Source organism: Eptesicus fuscus, chromosome 18 (genome assembly GCF_027574615.1).
Source record: "Eptesicus fuscus isolate TK198812 chromosome 18, DD_ASM_mEF_20220401, whole genome shotgun sequence".
In the NCBI taxonomy this organism is placed as follows: Eukaryota; Metazoa; Chordata; class Mammalia; order Chiroptera; family Vespertilionidae; genus Eptesicus; species Eptesicus fuscus.
The window spans coordinates 21,876,357-21,897,481 of record NC_072490.1 but is presented as its reverse complement, the minus strand read 5'-3'; the positions used below and the strand labels follow the sequence as shown (position 1 = coordinate 21,897,481).

Here is a 21,125-nt window from a genome sequence, read left to right as displayed (position 1 = left end):
CAGATTAGGTGGCTGCCATGGTGGTGTCAAGTCAGCATAACTCAAATATACCAATACTTAAGAAGAAATGTGTGTGTGTGTGTGTGTGTGTGTGTGTGATAGTATTTAATTAGAAGAAAATACACAACCACATAATGTGCTTGACGATGGGTTATGTAACAATGGACCATTTCCTTATGGAGTTTACAGTCTAATGTGTGTTCATAGTTTTGTGTAAAGTGGGCTTGGCTGACAAATCATAAATAAACTAACATGTTGAATATCATTAAAAATTATAATACTCATTCTTAAGAGGAACAAAACAGGCTGTAATGACAGAATAGTGGAACGGGGCGGTGAGGGGGGGGGATCACCTATTTACATAAGATGATCAGGAAAGAACTTTTGGAAAAAGGGACATTTAATCTGAGACCTTGAAGGTGATACACAGGGAGAAGGAACCACATGGGCAATTTGAGCTGAGAACATTCTTAAATGCCAGATACTAGGTAAGGAGTGAGTGAAATCCCAGACAGGGTATTACAGGCCATGGTAGAGGGCATTTGAGTTTTATTCCAGTTGCAGTGGAAAGCCTTTAAAGAATTTAAAATAGGAGACTGATAGACTTGATTTACTTTTGCAAAATTATTCTAGGTAATGAGACCAAGAGCAAGGGTTAAATCCATATGTGGGGGTAGGTCAGCACCCTTCACGGTCACAGTATTGATATCACTGATTCATGAAAGAGTGAGGTCTCCATTACTAGGGTATTCCTACAACCACAAGATAGTGTCATAGAGGGGGATTAAAGGAGTATAGGTTGGGCCCTGACCAGTTTGGCTCAGTGGATAGAGCGTCAGCCTGCTGACTGAAGGGTCCCAGGTTCGATTCTGGTCAAGGGCATGTATCTTGATTGCGGGCACATCCCCAGTAGGGGGTGTGCAGGAGGCAGCTGATTGATGTTTCTCTCTCATCAATGTTTCTAACACTCTATCCCTCTCCCTTCCTCTCTGTAAAAAGTCAATAAAGTATATCTTTAAAAAAATAAAAATAAAAATAAAGGAGTATAGGTTGGGCATTAGGTTCTACATTGACCTTTACCATCCTTCCTAAACTTTGAGCTTCTATAGTTTTATGAACTAAGCAAATTATTGAAGGTCTCTTTAATAATTAGAGAAAACCATAAAATCAAAGGGGTTATTACTTAGAATGGAATTCTCCCAAACCTTAGAAATTGACTATATACTCATCTACAAAGGAGATACCTGAGCTGACAACTGAGAAACGGCAGCATTCATAAGCACTAGCAGAGTCCGGTGAACGTGTGGACCAGAGCTGCACATTGGGAAACATTGGGCTTAGTGACTGAACCCCTATTCAGATCCCAACTCTCCTTCATCTCTAGCTGTCCTCCAGTAGCATCCGGGGTATTGTAGTTCTGAATATATTTTTACTTACTGTGTAGCCTTGTTAGATTATTCAACCTTTCTGAGCCAAGGTCCCTTCATCCATAATGACACCATGAGATGTTGTGATGACCAAACACCCAAAATGCAAAAATGCTGACCGGAGCGCCTGGCATCTCACAGCTGCTTAGTAAACAGTGGCTATGATCTGCTTTATTTCCACCTGTCTAATTTGGCTGCCTCCTTCCTACTCATCTCAGTTTCCCAATGCAGAGTCAGCATTCGCCTGTGTTGGTTTGTTTCTCAATTACTGTTGTCTTCCTCTTGCCTCTGCTTCTCCCATGCATTCCCAGAGACCTGCCTTTTGCAGCTATCACCTTAATTAAAGTTTTGCGCGCGCTCTCTCTCTCTCCATTATTATGAAGACATTGGAATAAAAACAGTAACGTCACAGTCATGGAATATCTATAGCTATCAAATTAGTTTACTCTTGTGTTTCCTGCGACTTAACTTCCAATTATCTCTTGTAAAAGCACTCATCTTTCCTGTTTAATCTAACATGAATACTGTGAAGCAGAGGAGACTAGGCAGTAGACAGATGAGGTTCTGGAAAATGATACCATATTATGGAAAACATTTGAATTGCATTAGCTTCCGCAGAATATAAACAAAGCTTGAACGGAGAGAGAAAGGTCAGTCCATTCCGGGGCACTGGGCACACTAATTTGTATATGTTTTCTTCAAAAATTCCGATTTAAAAGGGATCTACTTGTAAAAATATACATGTAAAATGGCTAAAATTTGGCTGAATTAATCACTTTTTTTGAATTGTTATGTATGTTTAAGGTCAAGAGCCTATTCCAGTCTGTTTGAAAATTAAAAGGAAATATTCATTGAATTAAACATAATTGCAAGGAAATTCTAGGTTGTGCTGGAAGAGAACCAGGGGACAAGTTAAATCACATCTTTGGGGAATCTGGGTATTCATAGAGTGTGGCTAGTTTCATTTGCTACGTTCCATTTAGGGCCAAAGAAAATGCCAAAACAACTAACTGTTTTTCAGAACAAAAATACTGTCATGTGAGCATCTATTGTCTTTTAATAAACACCTGTGAAAAGTCTCACAAAGGTATAACATTTAAACCACTATTAGCCACATATTTGGTAATTTACGTTTATCTGAGAGAATGAAGTTGAGCTAAACGAGGATTGTGCCAGAAAACCCAGGCCCCACGATTGCCAGGCACTAAACCTTTCCTGTCACTTGCCACCTGACTCTGTCCACCTTGCCCTTCCTCCAGGCTAGCTGGAGTTGGGATTTTTATATCATCCAATCCTGTATATTGAAAAGGGGGAAAGTACAGCAGACACTGAGCTTTCTCCTCCCTTGCTCTCTGCAAAAGCAGGGGGAAAGCTTGACCTTCCCAGGAAGCTGAAACTATGGTTCATATTGGAATCGGGGGGAGAGGGGTAGCAAGGGACAGGAATTATAATTAATGAAGATGCAGGAATAATAGATGCACAAATGCAGAGATATTTACACCAGACCTAGTTCTTTTTTCTAAGCACTATTAGGAACAGGATAGCCTACCCTCACTAGGACAGTGCTTAAAATGCAGCACCCCGGATTAGAATATTACAAAGTAGCCCCTTAAGGACCCCAAAGACTATTGAATCCAAAATGCTGAATTCATGTGCACACAGTAGTTTTCTTTCCTGAGTAGAAGTGCCTCATAGTTTTTTTGTTTTGTTTTTTCATTTTCTATTTTGGAGAAAGGTCTTTGTTTAGCATTATTTAGCTCTCTGATTTTGCTTGATCAGTTTTCTAATAGAAAATAACATTTTCTCTTTTGGCTTACCAAGGTCTTTACTAAAAGGAACATGTCAGGATAAAAACTGCAAGTATTAGATGGGCTATTTAGGGAGGTTCTGAATTTTATTTTTAAAGTGAAGGTGCTAATTATAAGTGATTCCTGCTAAATAATAGATTCAGCTAAAAAAGAAAAACCACCAATAACAACAAACCACATTGACTTTATTTGGTATACTTTAATAAAAACTAATAGGTTGCAAGTTTATTCCATTCATTTGCTTAACAAATATTTGTTGAGTACCGACTATGTGCCAGGCCCTGTTCTAGAGGTTGTGACTACATCAATGAATAAAACAAAACAAAGCCCTGTCACTTGGCATGTACATCCCAATGGCAGAGGATAGGTAACAATAATACTATTTTTTTTGTAAAGTAAACAAATGATGTGAAAGACCTTTTTGTCTAAATGATTAATTCTTTTAAGACAAGAACCAGAGAAAATTGGGGCACATTTTAATATTATTTCAAATGTGTTCATAGAGAATTAATTGTGAGTGAAAAACCAAACATTTTAATTATTACCTTTGAGATTTTCTGAATCTTGTCCATTCATTTTACTTTTGATGAGCACTGCCATAGTTAAAAATCATCCTTTATCAAAGTTAAACTTGTGTACTGAACTCTAAGAGACTATACATGCAAAAAGAATTAGTACAGCTCAACCTTAAGCTCACGTAGTTTAAAAAGTGGAATTTGCAAAACTTACTGATGATTTTGCTAATACCAAATTAAGATAAATTGTATACTAAATTTGCTCACAATTTATTTGTAGTAATGAATTTTTTATTATTAGAAATTTTAAAATTTATCTAGTTGTTTTACTTCCTCATGATTGTTATTTGTTTTTTATCATTATTTTTATTTTTCCAATGAATGGTTAAATAAACTTTAAGAAGATAATTTTGAATAGGTCTTAATACATATAGTACAAAATTCAAAAGTTAAAAAGGATATATAATGAAAATAATCTCCTTTTTCTTTTATTTTATCATCAGCCACCCAGAGGCCCTCCCTAAGTCATTTACTGTCACTAGATTCTTGTAGATCTTTTCAGTGATATTCTAAACTTCTCAAACTTTGACATGCATATGAATATTGTCAAATTGCAGATCTGATTCAGGGATGTGGGGTGAGGCTTAAGATTTCACATTTCTATTAAGTTCCCAGTTGAGGCTGATGTTGCTGGCCCAGAACCACACTCCCAGTGGCAAAGTGATGAAGCACATTTGTTTATATTTGTTTCTGTGTTTATTTATTGGAATGAAGAAAGCGAGATATCCTTATACACATATACAACTTACCACTTTTTTACTACGATTTCAGCACCAGAGTTTTCCAGCTCTGAGCTTTGCTTTGTTACAAAGTTTTCTTCTGATCTTTGTCTAATGAACAATGAAAGCTAGCAATATGACCATTTGGAGCATGCCCGTAGGTGATGCTTAAATTGTAAGAACTATGAGAATCTGTTTGCACATTTTTTTATCTGTGTGTTTTTTCTTAATAAGGTTAGAAATTCCTCAAATCCAAGCAACCTCCTTAATTTTGGCAGAGGGCACACTGAGAACTTTAGCTTGCAGCCAGTGCCATTAATCTGAGAAAGATGCCATCATACTTGGAAATGATACAATTAAGATCCCTGAAATCCGTATAAAGTGCAAAGATCATTTAAATATTTTAGTCATAGACATATTCTATCTGCCTGGATAAAATAGCCTGAAGAGATGACTATGATCAATATCACCCGGGGTTCCGATGTTGTCTTTGTTGGTCCTATATGCATAGGAATTCAGAAGCCATGGGGCAACTCATATAAGAAGGTGAAAAGTTCAGGCTTTTATATCCTGCCCTCTGCAAGAAAATGAGGCCTAGAGGACTCGAATTTGCCCATCTACTTCGACTGCCGAGTCTGTTTCTACGAGTACTTGCTAACAGCACAAGATTTGGTTTTAAAAGACCACCAGTATCAGAGGCACTTTTCAGAAATAAAGATTTGGACCACTCATGGTCTCCAAACCTGTGTCAGTGGCAGAGAGCCATGGGGGTACAGGTTACTCTTTGATGCCGAGATAGTGCCTATCCGTGACTCCTTTGGTTTGAATGGCTGCAGAGGTCTGCCATGTGGAGAGTTCTGAGACTGGGCTTTGAGATGGTTTTGTTTGGAAGTACTTGAGGCTGCAGGCTCTGGCTGCAGGGAGAGAGTGACTTGAATCTACCTAGTCCTCCTGAGCATGATTCACAACCCTAGGTTACATAGACATGTACTAAGTGGTGCACGGTGGCATAGAAAAAAAGGGCACAACTTGAAGTTTCAATTGAATTAAAAATCTGTCAGGCCCATATTAAACAAAATTAAAAAAACCACTCAAACCAACATGAAGATACAACACCACAACATTCAAAATTCCCATGGGATTTTTAAGTTAAATGTAGGATTTCAAAACGATATGGGAGCTTACATTTATGCCTGTAGGCCCCATGGAAAACACATGTATGGGCTTTAGCCAGTAGAAGGAGGTTCCAGTGGGAACATATTTACTGTGATATGCATTAAAAATACATGAGGAGATAGGAAACAGATATTTTGAACAGCAGCTACATTTCCTTGCTTCCTGCATGCCTCCAGTGGGCAAAATATTTTGGGACCAAAAAAGATGCTGTCATATTTTTGAAATAATTGACTTTCTGTGGGAAATGAGAAAGTGACATAGAAATTGCTGAGAGACCCAGACTGGTTTAGGAGCTGTCATCAATGAGCTTTTAATAAATAATCTACATAGAGAAAAATCTGTGGCTGGGCTCCTTGTAGGCTAGAAGAGATAAAAATATTTCTCTAGCTCTAACCCATTGCTGCTGCAAGTAGAGAACAAGTCACTTCTTTACAGAAAAATAAAAAATGCATGTTGTAATAAGCATACTCTGTCACATAGACCTGGTTTTAACTCCCAGCTTCAGACCTTGGGCAGGACACTGAAGTTGTCAAGGTCTCAGTGTCCTCATCTGAAAAGTGGGGGCAAGTACAAGGATGTAAGGGGTTAGAAATGGATGGATATTTGCTTCTCCTCTTCTTCTCATTACTTTTTCCTTCTACACCTTTGCATTCCAGCCCTTATTCCCTTTGTTGCCTGGGAAGTCAACAGTGACCAGGACATCTCCATTTGAATGAGGAAATGCTCTATATGAGGAAGTCAGACCCACTGACCTGGGACTCCACCAACCCTGAGACTCCCTCTGCTAATCTCTGAAAGCTTTCTGCCAAGAAAGCATTGAGAGAAATAAGCTGCCTAAAATGTAAACACATTTAGATCTTGCTGTTTATTGGCACTTCAAAACTGAATATACCTAGAAACATATAGAGAAAGGCTGTTGTGGCATTTAGATGCATATCACATATGCATAATTGATTCCTTAAAAGGTTAAATACCCTTAGCGTATGTATGGATAGTGATACACCCATGATGAGCTCATAATCATTATGGCAGTGGCTTTGTTTTGCATAATTCTAAAGTAAATGTCATGTTTCGTCTTTGGAGATTCCAGAACTGGTATTCAACAAAGCCTGTGTTTGCAAGTAGATAGCTGGGTACAAGGAGCTACTCTTTACCAGGCAGGAGGACTATTCATGCAGCTAGTACACCAAGCTTTAAAAGGCGCCAGCTAATTTCTCTTTGGAATTGAAATGCGATTACATATCGAGGACAAGTGCTAAATATAAACAGAAACTACCAAATACATGACTTTTTTTTAGCTTTGTTTTTGCAGCATATTTGCAGGAAGAATTAACCACCCAAACACACTATAATCCTTCCTTAAAACACGCAGATCAGGCAATTTGGTGAATCCTTTAAAAGCTTTCTTTAGAAGCTTAGTGTACTTTTAAAGGAATGGTCTTTCATTCATAAACAGTTATAAAGATGCTAAGAAAATTAATAAAAGAATCAAGTCACTAAAATATGCAGAATGAAATACCATAGTATATGCCATAAAGCAGAAAAAAATATGCAATATATAGCATGAGGATGTGTATGTAAGTGGTAAAAACTATATAAAGGGGAAGGATTATTACAAAATTCAAGTTATGGGTTCTTCATTGGGGAAGGAGGCAAATACAATTTTTATGGTACACACAGGGGTTTTTGCTGGAGGAATGTTCCATGGATGCTTATTGTTGTTTTTATATACTGTTATAAAATATTTTTAGATGTTATATTTCCTAATATTTTAAATGATAAAAGCAAAATAATAAATCAAGGTGAAGAGAAAGTACAAATTAAGTTGTTTAAAAACCAATGTAATATAGTTTAAAAAGTAAATATATTTATCTCAAGTTGATGGATGTATCTTCATATTATACTTTATAAAGATTTAAATATATGACATGTGCAAGGCACAACTAAAGCGTAAGTCCCTAGAAGGGTTGAAGTATAAGTAGATGGTTGAGAAAAGGTATATCAGATAAATACTAACAAAAGATAATTATTGTAGCTATTTGAACAATGGGAAAATTGGACTTTAGGGCAAAATGTAATGTTGTTTATTCTCTTTGTCTCCAATTCCTCTTTCTCCATTTATCCTCTGAGCCTACTCCATCCAGGTATCTGCTCCAATCTCCCAGGACTTTTGATAAATCATCTCCAACTATTTTTGTCCTATTATTAGCTAACCATTTCCAAAACCTAAGATCTTTAGTCTTTCAACTCTGGTAGGACATATTATCTATGTACCATTAATCTGGTAATCATCTGCTATATTTTAGTGTTATTGATATTCATGCATTTCTTTAATTAAAATATAATGCCCGAGAGTTAGAGGCTATACCTTATTCATTTTTTAACACCTCCTGTCACCTCACCCTAAGACCTGCCATATGGTAGAACCATGTCACCTGACACATAGTAGAAAGTCAATAAACATGTCAGCAGTCGACTGAAAAATGGCTTCTGAAAGCGCATAAAAAGCTCTTTCAAGATGTTTGAGTACTTTGCCAATGCTGTGCATTTGCATTTTCTAAGCAATTTCTCAGCCAAAGTTTTAAAATGGAAAGAGCAAGAGAGACTACGGTTAGAGAGTGACTAATCCAAAACTGTGAGGAGTTGGTGAGGCTGAGAGTCAACAGGAGAGCGCCCCACTCTGGATCTAGTTGGGAACTCCCATATGTTCATGACTGATCTTCAAGAGTGGGGACTGCATGTAATAAACTTCTTGCCTCTGCACCTGGAACAAAGTCCAACATATAGTACAAGTCAGTAAGTACTTCTGCAAAGTGTGCGAGAATCAAACGTTAGTCTGGGATTATTTAATTTGCTCCCATGGCTTCTAAACAACCTATCATTCCAGGCCTTCCACTGTGGGTCTTTAGGTCTGGCTTCTCCCCCACAACAGGGAGAGGGTGACTGGCACTTTAAGGAGGGAGTGGTGGGAGAGGCGGGGGTGAAAGGTGTAAAAGACCCAGTCCCTCCCATGTGGGATGCAAATGTCAACACCAGAATTTGTACTCTGGGTTTAGGGGCTGATTGGAGCAAAGCTGAATTGAGTGAATTTGATTCGGCCCGCTGATGGTAGACTAAAGAAACACATGACAAATGTTTCAAAGGAGGGCGTTGGGGGAAGCCCATGGAATTGATTTTCAGTGCTTGTCCAGCTGGCCATCAAGAAGTAGCTGGAATTCCTCCTTTCTCATGACATACAAGATAGGGTGTCTGCTGCAAACCTCTTTTACGGTAAACATACTGTTTTTTTGAATAGGCAATACATAAAGCATATGGTTTAAAATTCAAAGGGTACAAGGTAAAAAAATTAGTGTTCCTACTACCTTTGTCCAAAGTTGCTTTCTCTAGAGACATCTACTGGCTGCTTCACTTAATTTTAGCTACATAAGCATTTCATATTTGGGTACACATATAAAGGTTAATATGTATTTATATATTTTAGACAAATATTGAATCTTGATTTTTTTATTTATTATCTTCAAAATCCCAGTCTCTGTTATTGTCTGGGATATTGACAGTGTTCAACATTTTTGTTCATGAGTGAGTGAATGAATGAATGAATGATTTAATAATAGCCTCTAATTCATTCTGAACTTAAACGTCACCCAACATTTTATAAATGTTTTATCCTTTATCGCATCTCCAATATGCAGCTGTTTGGCCTATAAAAATCATATGCATCCTTCAAAGTTCATCTTGCAAAAATTGGTTCTGCAGGAGGAACCTTCCCTGAATATTGGCTCTCAGTGTCTCTCCAGTTCTCTCTAAGCACTTAGCAACAGTCTACCACATTTTATTGTCCTCTTATTCTCATTTGTTAGTACAATGGCCATGAAGATGTGAATAATATTCTTAATAATTATTTTTATTGAGTGCTTATATGTATCAGACACTTTGCTAAGCACATTATATGCATTATCTCCTTAATCACTACAACACACCTATATAAAGCTAGTAACATCATATCATCCTGTAGCACACCTTCCAATAGCACCTTGACTCACCCTTGACTGTTTCCTTATGCACCAGTGGTTTCCAGCATCTTGCTGCCCAAGTCATCTCTACAAAAGGTGCTTAGCCCAAGTGGGTAGGTCAGAAGTGCCAACATACTGACACCCCAGAAGTGACCCTTAACCAATAAAGTATAGATGTTGATGGATAAATACTCCAGCTTTCACTCCCCTCGGTGAAAAAATTTTAAGTTGCGTTCTAAACAGTCACTTCTGGGGTACCTGTGTGATTGAGTCTCTCAGTTGCCCATAATAATAAAACCCTTTTTTATCTCACTCTTAATTACCTTTCCCCCCTTCTTTTTCTCAATTTTCCACTTGTTCACTTTCTGGAATCACCTGCCAAATAAACTACTTCTACTCAAATCCTTGTCTCAGAGTCTGCTTCTGGAGAAATTAAATCTAAGGAAGTTGAGGTTCAGAGTAACTTTTCAAGTTCATATTTACATCAAGTGGCAGATTCAGGATATGAGCAAGAAGTACTGCTCAAAAGCACCATACCTTTTTTTACCGCAGTGTAGTATTCCTTTGTGTAGATGTACCACAGTTTTGTTTTGTTTTTATCCACTCATCTGCTGATGGGCCCTTAGGCTGCTTCCAAATCTTAGCTATGGTAAATTGTGCTGCTATGAACATAGGGGTGCATATATCTTTTCTGATTGGTGTTTCTAATTTCTTGAGATATATTCCTAGAAGTAGGATCACTGGGTCAAATGGGAGTTCCGGTTTCAGTTTTTATTTGCAACAGCATGGATGGGACTGGAGAGCATGATGCTAAGCGAAATAAGCCAGTCAGAGAAAGATAAATGTCACATGATTTCACTCATTTATGGAATATAATGAACATCATAAACTGATGAACAAAAACAATCCAGAGACAGAGAAGCATCAATCAGACTGACAAACCTCAGAGGGAAGGTAGGGGAGGGTGGGAGTAAGGAGGAGGTATCAACCAAAGGATTTGCATGCATGCATATAAGCCTAACCAATGGTCGCAGACACCAGGGGGTGAGGGCATGAGTGGGGAGGGGGGGGGGGAATGGAGGGATAAGGACACATATGTAATACCTTAATCAATAAAGAAGAAAAAAAGCACCATACCTTCCTGCCAACTAGACACTAAATGCCTCAAAGCAGGCCATGTACTGTGCCCCGCACACACACACACACACAGTATTTCAAAATGCAAGCCAAAGTTAGAACTTAATACATATTCTGCCAGTCAATAACATTCTATGTTTGGAGTCTCTTTTCTACCTCAGCACATCAGTACATGCATTTTAAGCATTGTTAGCTAAACACATGTGCTTATAAGTTGTTACTGAAACTGATTTAAAGAAAAAAATTTGTGTTTGTTTGGTGGCTGAGGGTCTTCTCATTGTTGTTCTACAGACAGCAACTTCATCCTCGCGAATGCCCAGGTGGCTAAGGGTTTCCCCATAGTCTACTGTTCGGATGGCTTTTGTGAGCTTGCTGGATTTGCCCGAACTGAAGTCATGCAGAAGAGTTGCAGCTGCAAGTTCTTATTTGGGGTTGAAACCAATGAGCAACTGATGCTTCAAATAGACAAGTCACTGGAGGAGAAAACAGAATTCAAAGGAGAAATTATGTTCTACAAGAAGAATGGTGAGTTGGCTTTCTTTGGGGCTCATTGGACAGTGGTGAAAGGTCACCTTCTTTCAACTCAGTAATTGCTCCATAGCTTCCATTAAGGCTTAATGGTATTTCACATAAATACTGTCTGTTATAGAAGTCCCACAAATGACCTGAACAATGGTTTTGTTTTAGCCATTAGCAGCCTGAAAATTTAGCATGATAATTATAACTTCAATATCAATATATGAACTGAATTAATATGTGTCAAAATGAAGTATATGACTATTATATATCATTCTTAAAATATATAGTAGATATAATAGTTGTTAACATATTGATCTTTTATCTAGAGATAGTTTTCCAAGTTTTATGCCTTTATGAACCACAACTCAACCTCAGTCATTAAGGACAGAGACCCAAGCGTTTGGTGGGAAAAAAGCAAGTGAATTTAAAGAACATCAGGATAGGCATTTTCTCTTTCAGTTCCCCAGCCACAGAGCTTTTCTCACTACTCTCTTCAATTCTACAGACAAAATAAGAGACGCACATTGTCTCAGGGTGAAAGCAATTTTGCCTGAACTATAAACTGCCAGTGGGAAAATACTAAGTATTTTCTTGAGGCTAAAGTTTTATGATTCTCCTCTTCTAAATGTAAGAGGATCTAGGGATGCGTATGGTATCATCAGTGCTTGAGTCTTAAGTGAGAATAGATATTATCCTCTGGGCCCTGGTAGTTGGGAGTGAATCCAAAAGGCATTATGTTGGGGAAATGCTAAATAAAAATTAGAACAAATCATTGTTTTCCAGTTTTATCTCTTTCTTTAATAGGTTTCCTTAAGGCAAACATACACCCTTGAGTTTTAGCTGGGCACATGGCTACCAAGCTAGAGAATATATTTCTCAGCCTTCTTTGCATTTAGATTTGGCATACGACTAAGTTTGGGGCCCATGATATGTGAGAAGGAATGATCTATGAAACTTCTAGATAAACTCCATAAATAATGAAATTGTTTGCCCTGTAATTTCTCTGCTCCTTTCTCATGGTGCTATTGACTGAATTGTATCTTCTCCAAATTAATATATTGAAGCCCTAACCACCTCCCTCTTCAATGTGACTATATGTGGAGATGGGGCCTTTAAAAAAGGTAGTAAAAATTAAGTAAGATTATAAGGGAGGGCCTTGATTCCTTATAAGAAAAGTAAGAGATATCAGGGATACCCATACTTAGGTCATATGAAGACAGTGAGAAGGCAGCTGTCTGCAAACCAAGGAGAGGCCTCAGGAGAAACCAACCCCACTGGTACCTTGATCTCAGACTTCCAGCCTCCAGAACTGTGAGAAAATAAATGTCTGTTGTTTAAGCCAGCCAGTCTGTGGTACTTGGTTATGGCAGCCATAGCAATGTGTCATTGTTGAGTCAGAATGTTAGAGTAAGGTTGGAAAGCCAGCTTCAACCATTGACAAGGACATCATAGAGAAACACAGAACAGCAATATGGAATGAACCTGAGTATTCTTAGAGACCCACCTTCTCTACCCCAGACAAAGACAAATCCATTTCTATCTTGTTTGAATCACTATAATTTAGATTTTTTTTGTTACAACATTCAAATTATACTCTAACTCAGAGTTTCTCAACTTTGGCACTATTGACATGTGGGGCAGGTAGTTCTAAGTTGTGGGAGGCTGTCCTGTGCATGGTAGATGATTAACAGCATCCCTGGCCACTATATTCATTAACACATTCCTTACAAGAGTTGATACATTTGGTAAATGGTAAAATGTTGGTGGTTGTTTAATTAATTGATTTTGGGGAAAACTGGTCAACAGCCAGCAGAAATAGCCTAATTAAGGGAAAGAAAACAGCTTTCCTTGCTTCAATGGAAAACTTCAGTTGGGACACCAGAATCAATACCAGTATTTCTGTGAAGTCCTATAGTGAAGTAAACATTTTAAAATGTGTTCACAGGTTTTTGTTGTTGTTTTTTAATTGATTCAAGAAACTAGTAAATGATTAACAGTATACCCGGCCACTATATCTTGCTCTAAATACCCAGTTGGGATCTTGGTCAGGAAGAGAAGTAGGAGCCTGAACATGGCAACTTCATCCCCATTTATAAGCTATTTGTCCTTGAAGGACTTTCCTTGAGGATGTGAGTTTTGGATACACAGTAATCATGAAGTATTGGAGAGTGCCCTTCGGGAAGGAATGGGATAACCTAAGTCTTTGACACTAGGAACAGAGTTCAGACCAGGATGTTTTTCCCAGAATCAATAGGTGAGGCCTACATAGCAAATAAGAGAAAATAAAAGGATTCCAGCTCTATCTAATTATAGTATGATAATTGAAAAGAGGGACTGAGATAAAAGAAAATGGAGGCTGTCATGAGAATGCAGACTGGTAGGGAGTGATAAAGCCGCCCTCTGGTAGAACAAAGGAAAAGGGATGTCCTTTGTCTGACATATCTGCTGACTGCAGACCTGTACAAGTAACCTTGGATAGGCCACTCCAAATCCAAGCAAGTGTCTTTGTTTTTAAACCTCCTCAAAATATCCAGACATGGCACTTGAGAGAGGTTCAGGCCAAGAGGAGAATCTAGGTGAGAAGCCCAAAGGACAGAGTTTTAGAAGCCACGTAAGTCGAATATATCGACAGTCAATACCTAAAGAATTTCCTGAGCCCCGTTTTTTATAAGATGCCTGCTGCATTGGACCCCTTTGGGTGGAAATCATTAAAGGCACCAAGAAAAAATAGGTTCTTTTTAAAAATTAGGTAATGACTAGGAAGACAAATAGTTTCACAGGTAAACATAATATGCAAACATTTCTTTGTCTAAAATGGAGATAGTAATATTTCACATTGTTATGTTCAGCAGCTAACATTTTTCATTTATTGCTCTCCCTCTAGATAGTTCAGTGTCTAATATACATCAGAAGTGAGTACCATTAAGATGCCTTTTCAAAAGGTAGTGCCCTCCACTTCTATTGGTATACAGGGCTGTTCTAGTCAAACAAAAATATGGTAACTCTAAGGGTAACCATTTTATTAATTTTATATTTATCTTCTTATTTTTTGAATATAAGTAATACATATCTTTGTGGTTCCCTCCTTTTCTTACACATAGCATACTTTTCATACTATTCTGCATTGTGTATCCTATAGGGTTGTATACACCTTACAGAACAATATATGCAGGAGATTTCTCATTTTTTTAAAGCTGCATAGTATTACATCGTGTGGATTTATGATGGTTGATTCAACCAATCCTCTATTAATGGACATTTGTGTTCCCTCTAGAATGTAGTCTGTTCTCTTTGTTGTTTTTGCCTCTCTCTGTTTTAAATACCCCTTTTGTTATTTAAAGGTTTTGTGTATTTTTCTAAAAATTTATCTTTTACATGAGATGTTTACCTTTATACAATAAAAAGTGTCCCACTTTTTAAAGATATTGTCATTTTCTACTCTAAGTAATGTTATAATCAGCCAGGAGCCACCCTGCCTTCTTCCCTCTCCCTCAACTAATTTAATGTTCTTTTAGTACCTGCTAGTATCTATCAGCACACTTGTTCTGCTTTCCTTATAGTCCCCCTTTGTTTGTCTCTCACCTCTTTCACAGTTATATTTACATTGTCAGAGGAAATAACAATTGCATATATTGAATGTATTCCTCCATCACTTAATCATATTGCTACAGTTAAATATGCTTAAAGATCACCATATATTCCATCCTAAAGCTTCTCCAATCATTTCTTGGTTGTCCAAAGCTTGTTCTTGGGAAGAGCCCCTGGGAATTTCTTTCTGAGCTCTTTCATGTTAATAACAGTATGAATGTGGCCCTTATACTTGTTGATGTATTTAACTGAAAATTGATCAATTTAAATAGATGAATTATGTTAGTCCCTTATGTAGTGGCATACAGTATTGTTTTACCCTACAAATGCTGTTAATTAAGTAACTTCATATTTGTCCTGGGTGTTCATTGAATTTATTTTATTTTATTTTAATCTAATAGTTTTACTGTACTACATCTTATCTGTAAGGGTCTGGGTAGTAAATATTACATGTACTGCAGGCCATACAGTCTATGTCACCAGTACTCATTTCTGTTATTGTACTATGAAAGCAACCATAGAAAATATGTAAATGAGTGGATGTGGCTATATTTCAATAAACCTTTACTGACAAAAACAGAAGGTGGGCCAGTTTGGCCTACAGACCTCAATTTACTGATACCTAATATAGAATATTTTGGGTCAGATATTTCCCCTGATACATGGTAGGCCCTATAGTATTTATGTTTAAGGCCCTTTTATTTTGGAAAAATTTTCTGAATTTTAATTATCATCATTGTTCTGTTTAATCCCTTTGGTTTTCCTCTTTATGATCACCTATTATATGTATGTTGGATCCTCTTTGCCTGTCCTCGATTATCTATCACTTTCTCATTTTATTTCTTTTTCCAATTTTCACCTTGTGCAATCTGTTTTCTTTTCTTTAATTTTGTGGTATCCATTCACACTTTTTATTACTTCTCTTTAAATCTCCAGTTTTTTATCCTCTATTTAAATTCTCTCCTGAGTTCAGTTAACTCATAGAAGCAGAGAATAGAATGGTGGTTACCAAAAGTTGAGGGGAAGGGAAAAAGGAGATTGCTCAGTTGTATAAAATTGTAGTTATGCCAGATGAATATGTTGGAGAAATCTGCTGTACAACACAGTTATGGTATTGTTCACTACATGCCCTTTTAATGCCCTACTGGGCTTTCCATGAAGTAAAACACTGGTTTCTAATTACCTAGATGTGGAACCTAACACAGAGTGTTTTCTGGAAAGCTTTAATATCCCACTGAATTGCCTAGAATAAAACAATAGTGTAGTGAGGGAAGATTGAACTTTTTCTTGTTCAGGATTTCACCATTTCAGAAAATATTGTTACTGACTCATAGGACTTGTCAGGGAGACAGCACATCTGCACAGATTCTGTACTTGGAGCTGTTGTATTCACAGTGGCTCTGGATATTGATCCAATGTTCCAACTTCCCTATTTTAGCTCCTATTGTAGTCCACCCTCTCCGAGCATTTTGTGTTGAGATGCATATTATTAAATCAGAAACTACTTCAATTTTATTTTTTGTTATATTATTGTTAATAATATATAGTATTGTCTTTTTGAAAATGTGTGTAAGTAGCCAAGTTTTCTTATTATAATTTTTCAGTTCTAAACAGAAAGGAGAAAAATACAAGTATTTGTTACAAAAGGTAATCTTGAGTCTGATAGGGTTGTGGGTTTCTTAACTCATAGACTCATTCCCATGTCACCTCCAAGATTTGTCATTTATTTTTGTGTACCTCCTGAACTGTTGCTTACTTAATGCTTTTCTTTAAGTTGACTCACTTTTAAAACTCAAATTGGAAGCAAAAGAAAATAATCACTACTCTAAATGGACAATCAGGATCACTAGCCTCAAAGAGAAGGCAACCATAAATAAATATGCAATAAAAACATTGTTGATTAACTTTTATAAATTAAAAAAAATAAAAAGTAATCTATAAAATCTAAGTAATAATAAATCTGACTATACTGTGCTGAGTAGCACATATATTATTTTATTTTCCCAATAACACCTTAAAGTAAATATGAATTATCTCACATTTGCAGATGAGGAAACTGTGATGCAGAAAAGTGATTTGAACACAAGTCTATGTGTTATGTGATAGACAGTCCTCAGCTTCTCATTGACCCACCAATTTCCCCCTTGTTCATTTCTTGACCCACTAATGCACTTCACATTTCTTTATTTTCCCATTTCTTTATTCAATTTTCTTATGACATAGAAAAATGCCTAGAAAAATCAATGCTGAATCTGTTGGTTTTCTTTCTTTTTAAATGTAGTTAGATTTTCAACTTTCTATAATATATGACAACAAAAACAATTTATAATTTACTGTTTGTTTGTTTGTTTGTTTGTTTAGGGAGAATGCCTCCTAAAGATCCTTTGTTTACTCAGCTGCTAGATGTATATTTATATGCGAATCAAAACTGAAAAATTGAATTGTTCCATAAATAAACAGTTATGTTGGGGAGTGGGGAGAAGGCTGGAGCCAGAAAGCCGAGGGGGCTTCCCTTGGGCTGGGATGAGTGGAAGAAGAGGAGAGATTGGGAAATAAATATCTGAAGAGATGAGAGAAGGGGAGAGAGTGAGAGAGAAATGGGGAGACATCTGCTGGTATCTTACCCATGTCCCTCAAAATGTCCAGCTCATTTGATGTGCTAGCTGCATATTTTTGTTCCAATACACATTAAAACTAATACACAGATATTAAAGTGTAGGATATGTATATACAATACCTAAAATAATTTTAGCACAACCATGAGTATGCATACTACTAATTGAGCAACACTCTGTCTTCATTCCAGTGTACAAATAAACTTTTTGAATTAGGCATATTCATACTCAGTGTTACAAAGTCAGCCTATGATAAAAGACAAAAGAAAGCTGATTTCTCATGACCTCCCTTTGTTTTTACATTGAGCTGCTCATGGCAGATAGGTCTAGTAAGAAACATTATTTTCCAACTAATACTAAGTTTATATTTAAGATATTCTTAGTGAGTTCTATTACATTCAGTTATTCAATATGACTCTGCAGATGATTTTCAGAATATTTGATTATGCCCTCTAGGTATTTTAGAACTGGAGCTCAATATAGAAAAAAGACAAAGCCTTAGGGCTATAGAATGTCAACTTATTCTCAAAATTAACATTTAAAATGTACAGCAAAGTTGCCTCCTTATTTGACTGTTAGGAAATGCTATTGGAGCATTGAATATAGAATGGCTTTATGTAAGATCCAAATTTTGGAGCAATGGATGTTGTGCCCATTCATGTAATAAGTGAACAATAAGAAAATGCCTTTTATTGCAAAGTGTAGTGTCTAAATGGGTATATTTTGTGGATGTTGGGGTTCACAGCATGGGTATCATTTGTAATCACCTTAGATTTTCACCACATCCGGAGAACAATGAAGCAAGCCAGCCAGGGACCTATTTCAACAAGAGCTAGAGAAACCAAGTTTAGGATTACAGAAAAGAAAAGAAAACTTCTCTGAGGGCTGAGTGAGATCCTGGGAGAAAAGAAAGAGAATTCTGAGCAAAGTAAGATTTATTTCCCCAACCAGCCCTCCCAAAGACTCAGACCAGAGTCCAACAGAAAGACAAAAGCAACTGCAATATTTTTCATAAAGATCTCCTTGGGCTATTGAGGCTGTCCAAGCCACAGCATCATGAGCATTAGCCTTGCCTGGTATGGTCCCTTGGGCAGCATCCACGTAAGCCTGGAGGACAGTGAAGAACTTTGAGTCCTCCATTCTTGGGAGCCCAGAGGACTAGATTGTGGAGACATTTCCTCTTGGTATCAGATGTATTTTTGAAGAGCCCAATGGGGACTTAGTTTCCTGAAAAGCTAGTGAAGGTGGGATCTTGGAAACTTTTTTCTGTGGAATGGACACACCATATTCTTACAGGCATGTAGAATGAAGAAAGCACACACAGTTTACTAGTGTTCCACTTACCTATTGCTGTGTGACAACTACCTCAAAACTTAGTGGCTTACAAGAGCAACCATTATATCTTAACAATAGTGTGGGTCTTAGCCAAATGATTCTCCTTCCTTGTGGAGCCAGCGGAGGTTGGTGTTAGGTGGGTTCAGATGAGAGACACACTGCTTTGGAGGATCTTGGATGGCTTCTCTCACATGTCTGGCATCTTGAACGTCTGAATCAGTTGGGGCAGTCCACTCAAGTGCCTACACATAACCGCTTCAGCATGGAGACCTCCAGGAAGTCTCGTCTTTCAGAGGCTGCAAGACCTTTTGTGACTTAGTTTAGAAAGTTACCTGGCATACCTTCATTTGATATTGTGGTTGGAGAAGCCACAAGTCTGCCCAGATTCATGAGCAGGGGACCTAGACTCCAACTCTTGATAGAATAAGTACCATATTTTACAAGCTCCACATCTAGATTTTCAGAAACACATTTGTTGAGTATGTGTGTCTATAGGTGTAGCAAGACGCAAGAGAACATTTCATTTTGATGCTTGTAAAATTTGGAGGTTTCATAATGTCTGAAGGGCTACCAAATAGGGACCATGCTTCCCACAACTAAGTGTATTAGCTAACACCGGGTCAGATTTTTGTTGCTATTCTCAGTCTGATTCCTCCGAGGTCTTACTTGAGACTTTGCATGCCCCGAAATAGAAAGCATTTTATGATGCTCTTATGATTTGATGATGATTCCCCATATGTCCTTTCAGTCTTGATAGAAGATTAGTATTTTATATTTCCATCCTGTGTCTTTTGCATTCAAGAGATGAGGCTCAGAAATGCAAATACAGTAAACAGCTTCAAAGTGATCCTAGTAGGAAGGCAAAGGGCTCAGAGAGAACATGCTCTGAAGATGGCATGTGCAGCCTGGGTGAGGAGCCTGCCTTGCAGTTTATCTTATCGCTTCTATATGTAGTCAAGCTTTGCGCTTGTAAACCGAGGCAGCTTTCCTGGTCTTGTCCCCATGTATCTGAGCAAGCTGCTCTAACAGCTTGTTCTTTTTCTGTGCACATGGTTACGGTTGCATTGTTTAATCAATGAGATGAAGTTTCACATCAGTCCATTTATTGAAGTGCTCTCCCAGGCTCTGCAGCCAGGATGACTGGAACAGAGTGAGCCCGATGTATAGAAGAGGCATCCAGGCATTCATCAGGAGCTGCTTAGCTTTGCCTGTCCTGTCGAGATTGAGCAGTCACTGCCCCTACCTAACTAGATTGCTGCATACCTTCACTTCTTCAGTGTCAGCCTTCCTGACTTAACCCAGACAACTTCATAAAATAGCCACAGCTAGCAATTACTGAGTGTTCACTGCAGGCCAAGTTCTGTGCTCTGCCCTTTGCCTGTGTTGTTACTTCATTTAATCCTCTCATCAACCCTTTGAGGCAGATCTGTTAACCCCCCATTTCAGAGTTAAAGAAACTGATTCACAGAGAAGTTAAGAGAAGGCTGGGATCCAAGTGCTGGCCTGATCCCTGTCCTCTCAAACACCAAGCCATGCTCATGGGCATGGCCAACCTAAGCTTCCTCCCGGGGAAACCTGTGGCTCTGCCTTACCTGCCCCTTGTCTATGACAGAAGATGGATGCACTTCCCAGGGCTATATGTACCCCCTTGGGGAATAACTGGCAAACTAGCAAAGAAAGAACCCATAGAGGCAGTCATTTTTGTACCTGTGGCTGTTCATTATTCCATCTTTATTAGCCAGAAATGAAATATAACCACAATGTTTGAGAATCTTTGGAGCTAAACAAGTTCCCTTTGGAATAAGAGAAGCTTATTCTTTTAAATGTTCTCTCTCTTTGGTGAGAAGAAATGATATTGAATTTGGAGGATCAAGCTCTGGAGAAGGCTGTGCCCAGGCCAAGGACTAGCTCTGAATAGCTGCTATAAATAGAGCAATAGTTAGAAAGGCTTGGGGTACAATCTTAGTTCTCTTTCACTCCCTAAGTGTGTACCTTCATTAAGTGACTCTGCTTGTCTGAGCCTCAGCTTGATCTTCTTCATAGAAATACCACCTCATAGATGTCTGATGAAGGACCAAATGAGATACCCATTGTACATAGACATTGTCAGGAAAAGCCACATAATTTGCAGGGCCCATGGCAAAGTGAAAATGTAGACCCCTTTGTTAAAAAAAAAAAATCTACAAATTTCAAGACAGCAACAGCAGAGTATT

At 37.8% G+C, this 21,125-nt stretch overlaps 1 protein-coding gene across 1 annotated transcript in view; it reads left to right on the top strand.

The window, feature by feature from the left end:
* Positions 1 to 21,125, top strand: part of KCNH8 (potassium voltage-gated channel subfamily H member 8) — a 285,990-nt gene that overhangs the window by 93,497 nt on the left and 171,368 nt on the right. The window contains exon 2 of the mRNA XM_008153463.3: positions 11,147 to 11,380. Within this exon, the coding sequence (XP_008151685.1) occupies positions 11,147 to 11,380 (234 nt within the window). The remainder of the gene's footprint in view (positions 1 to 11,146; positions 11,381 to 21,125) is intronic.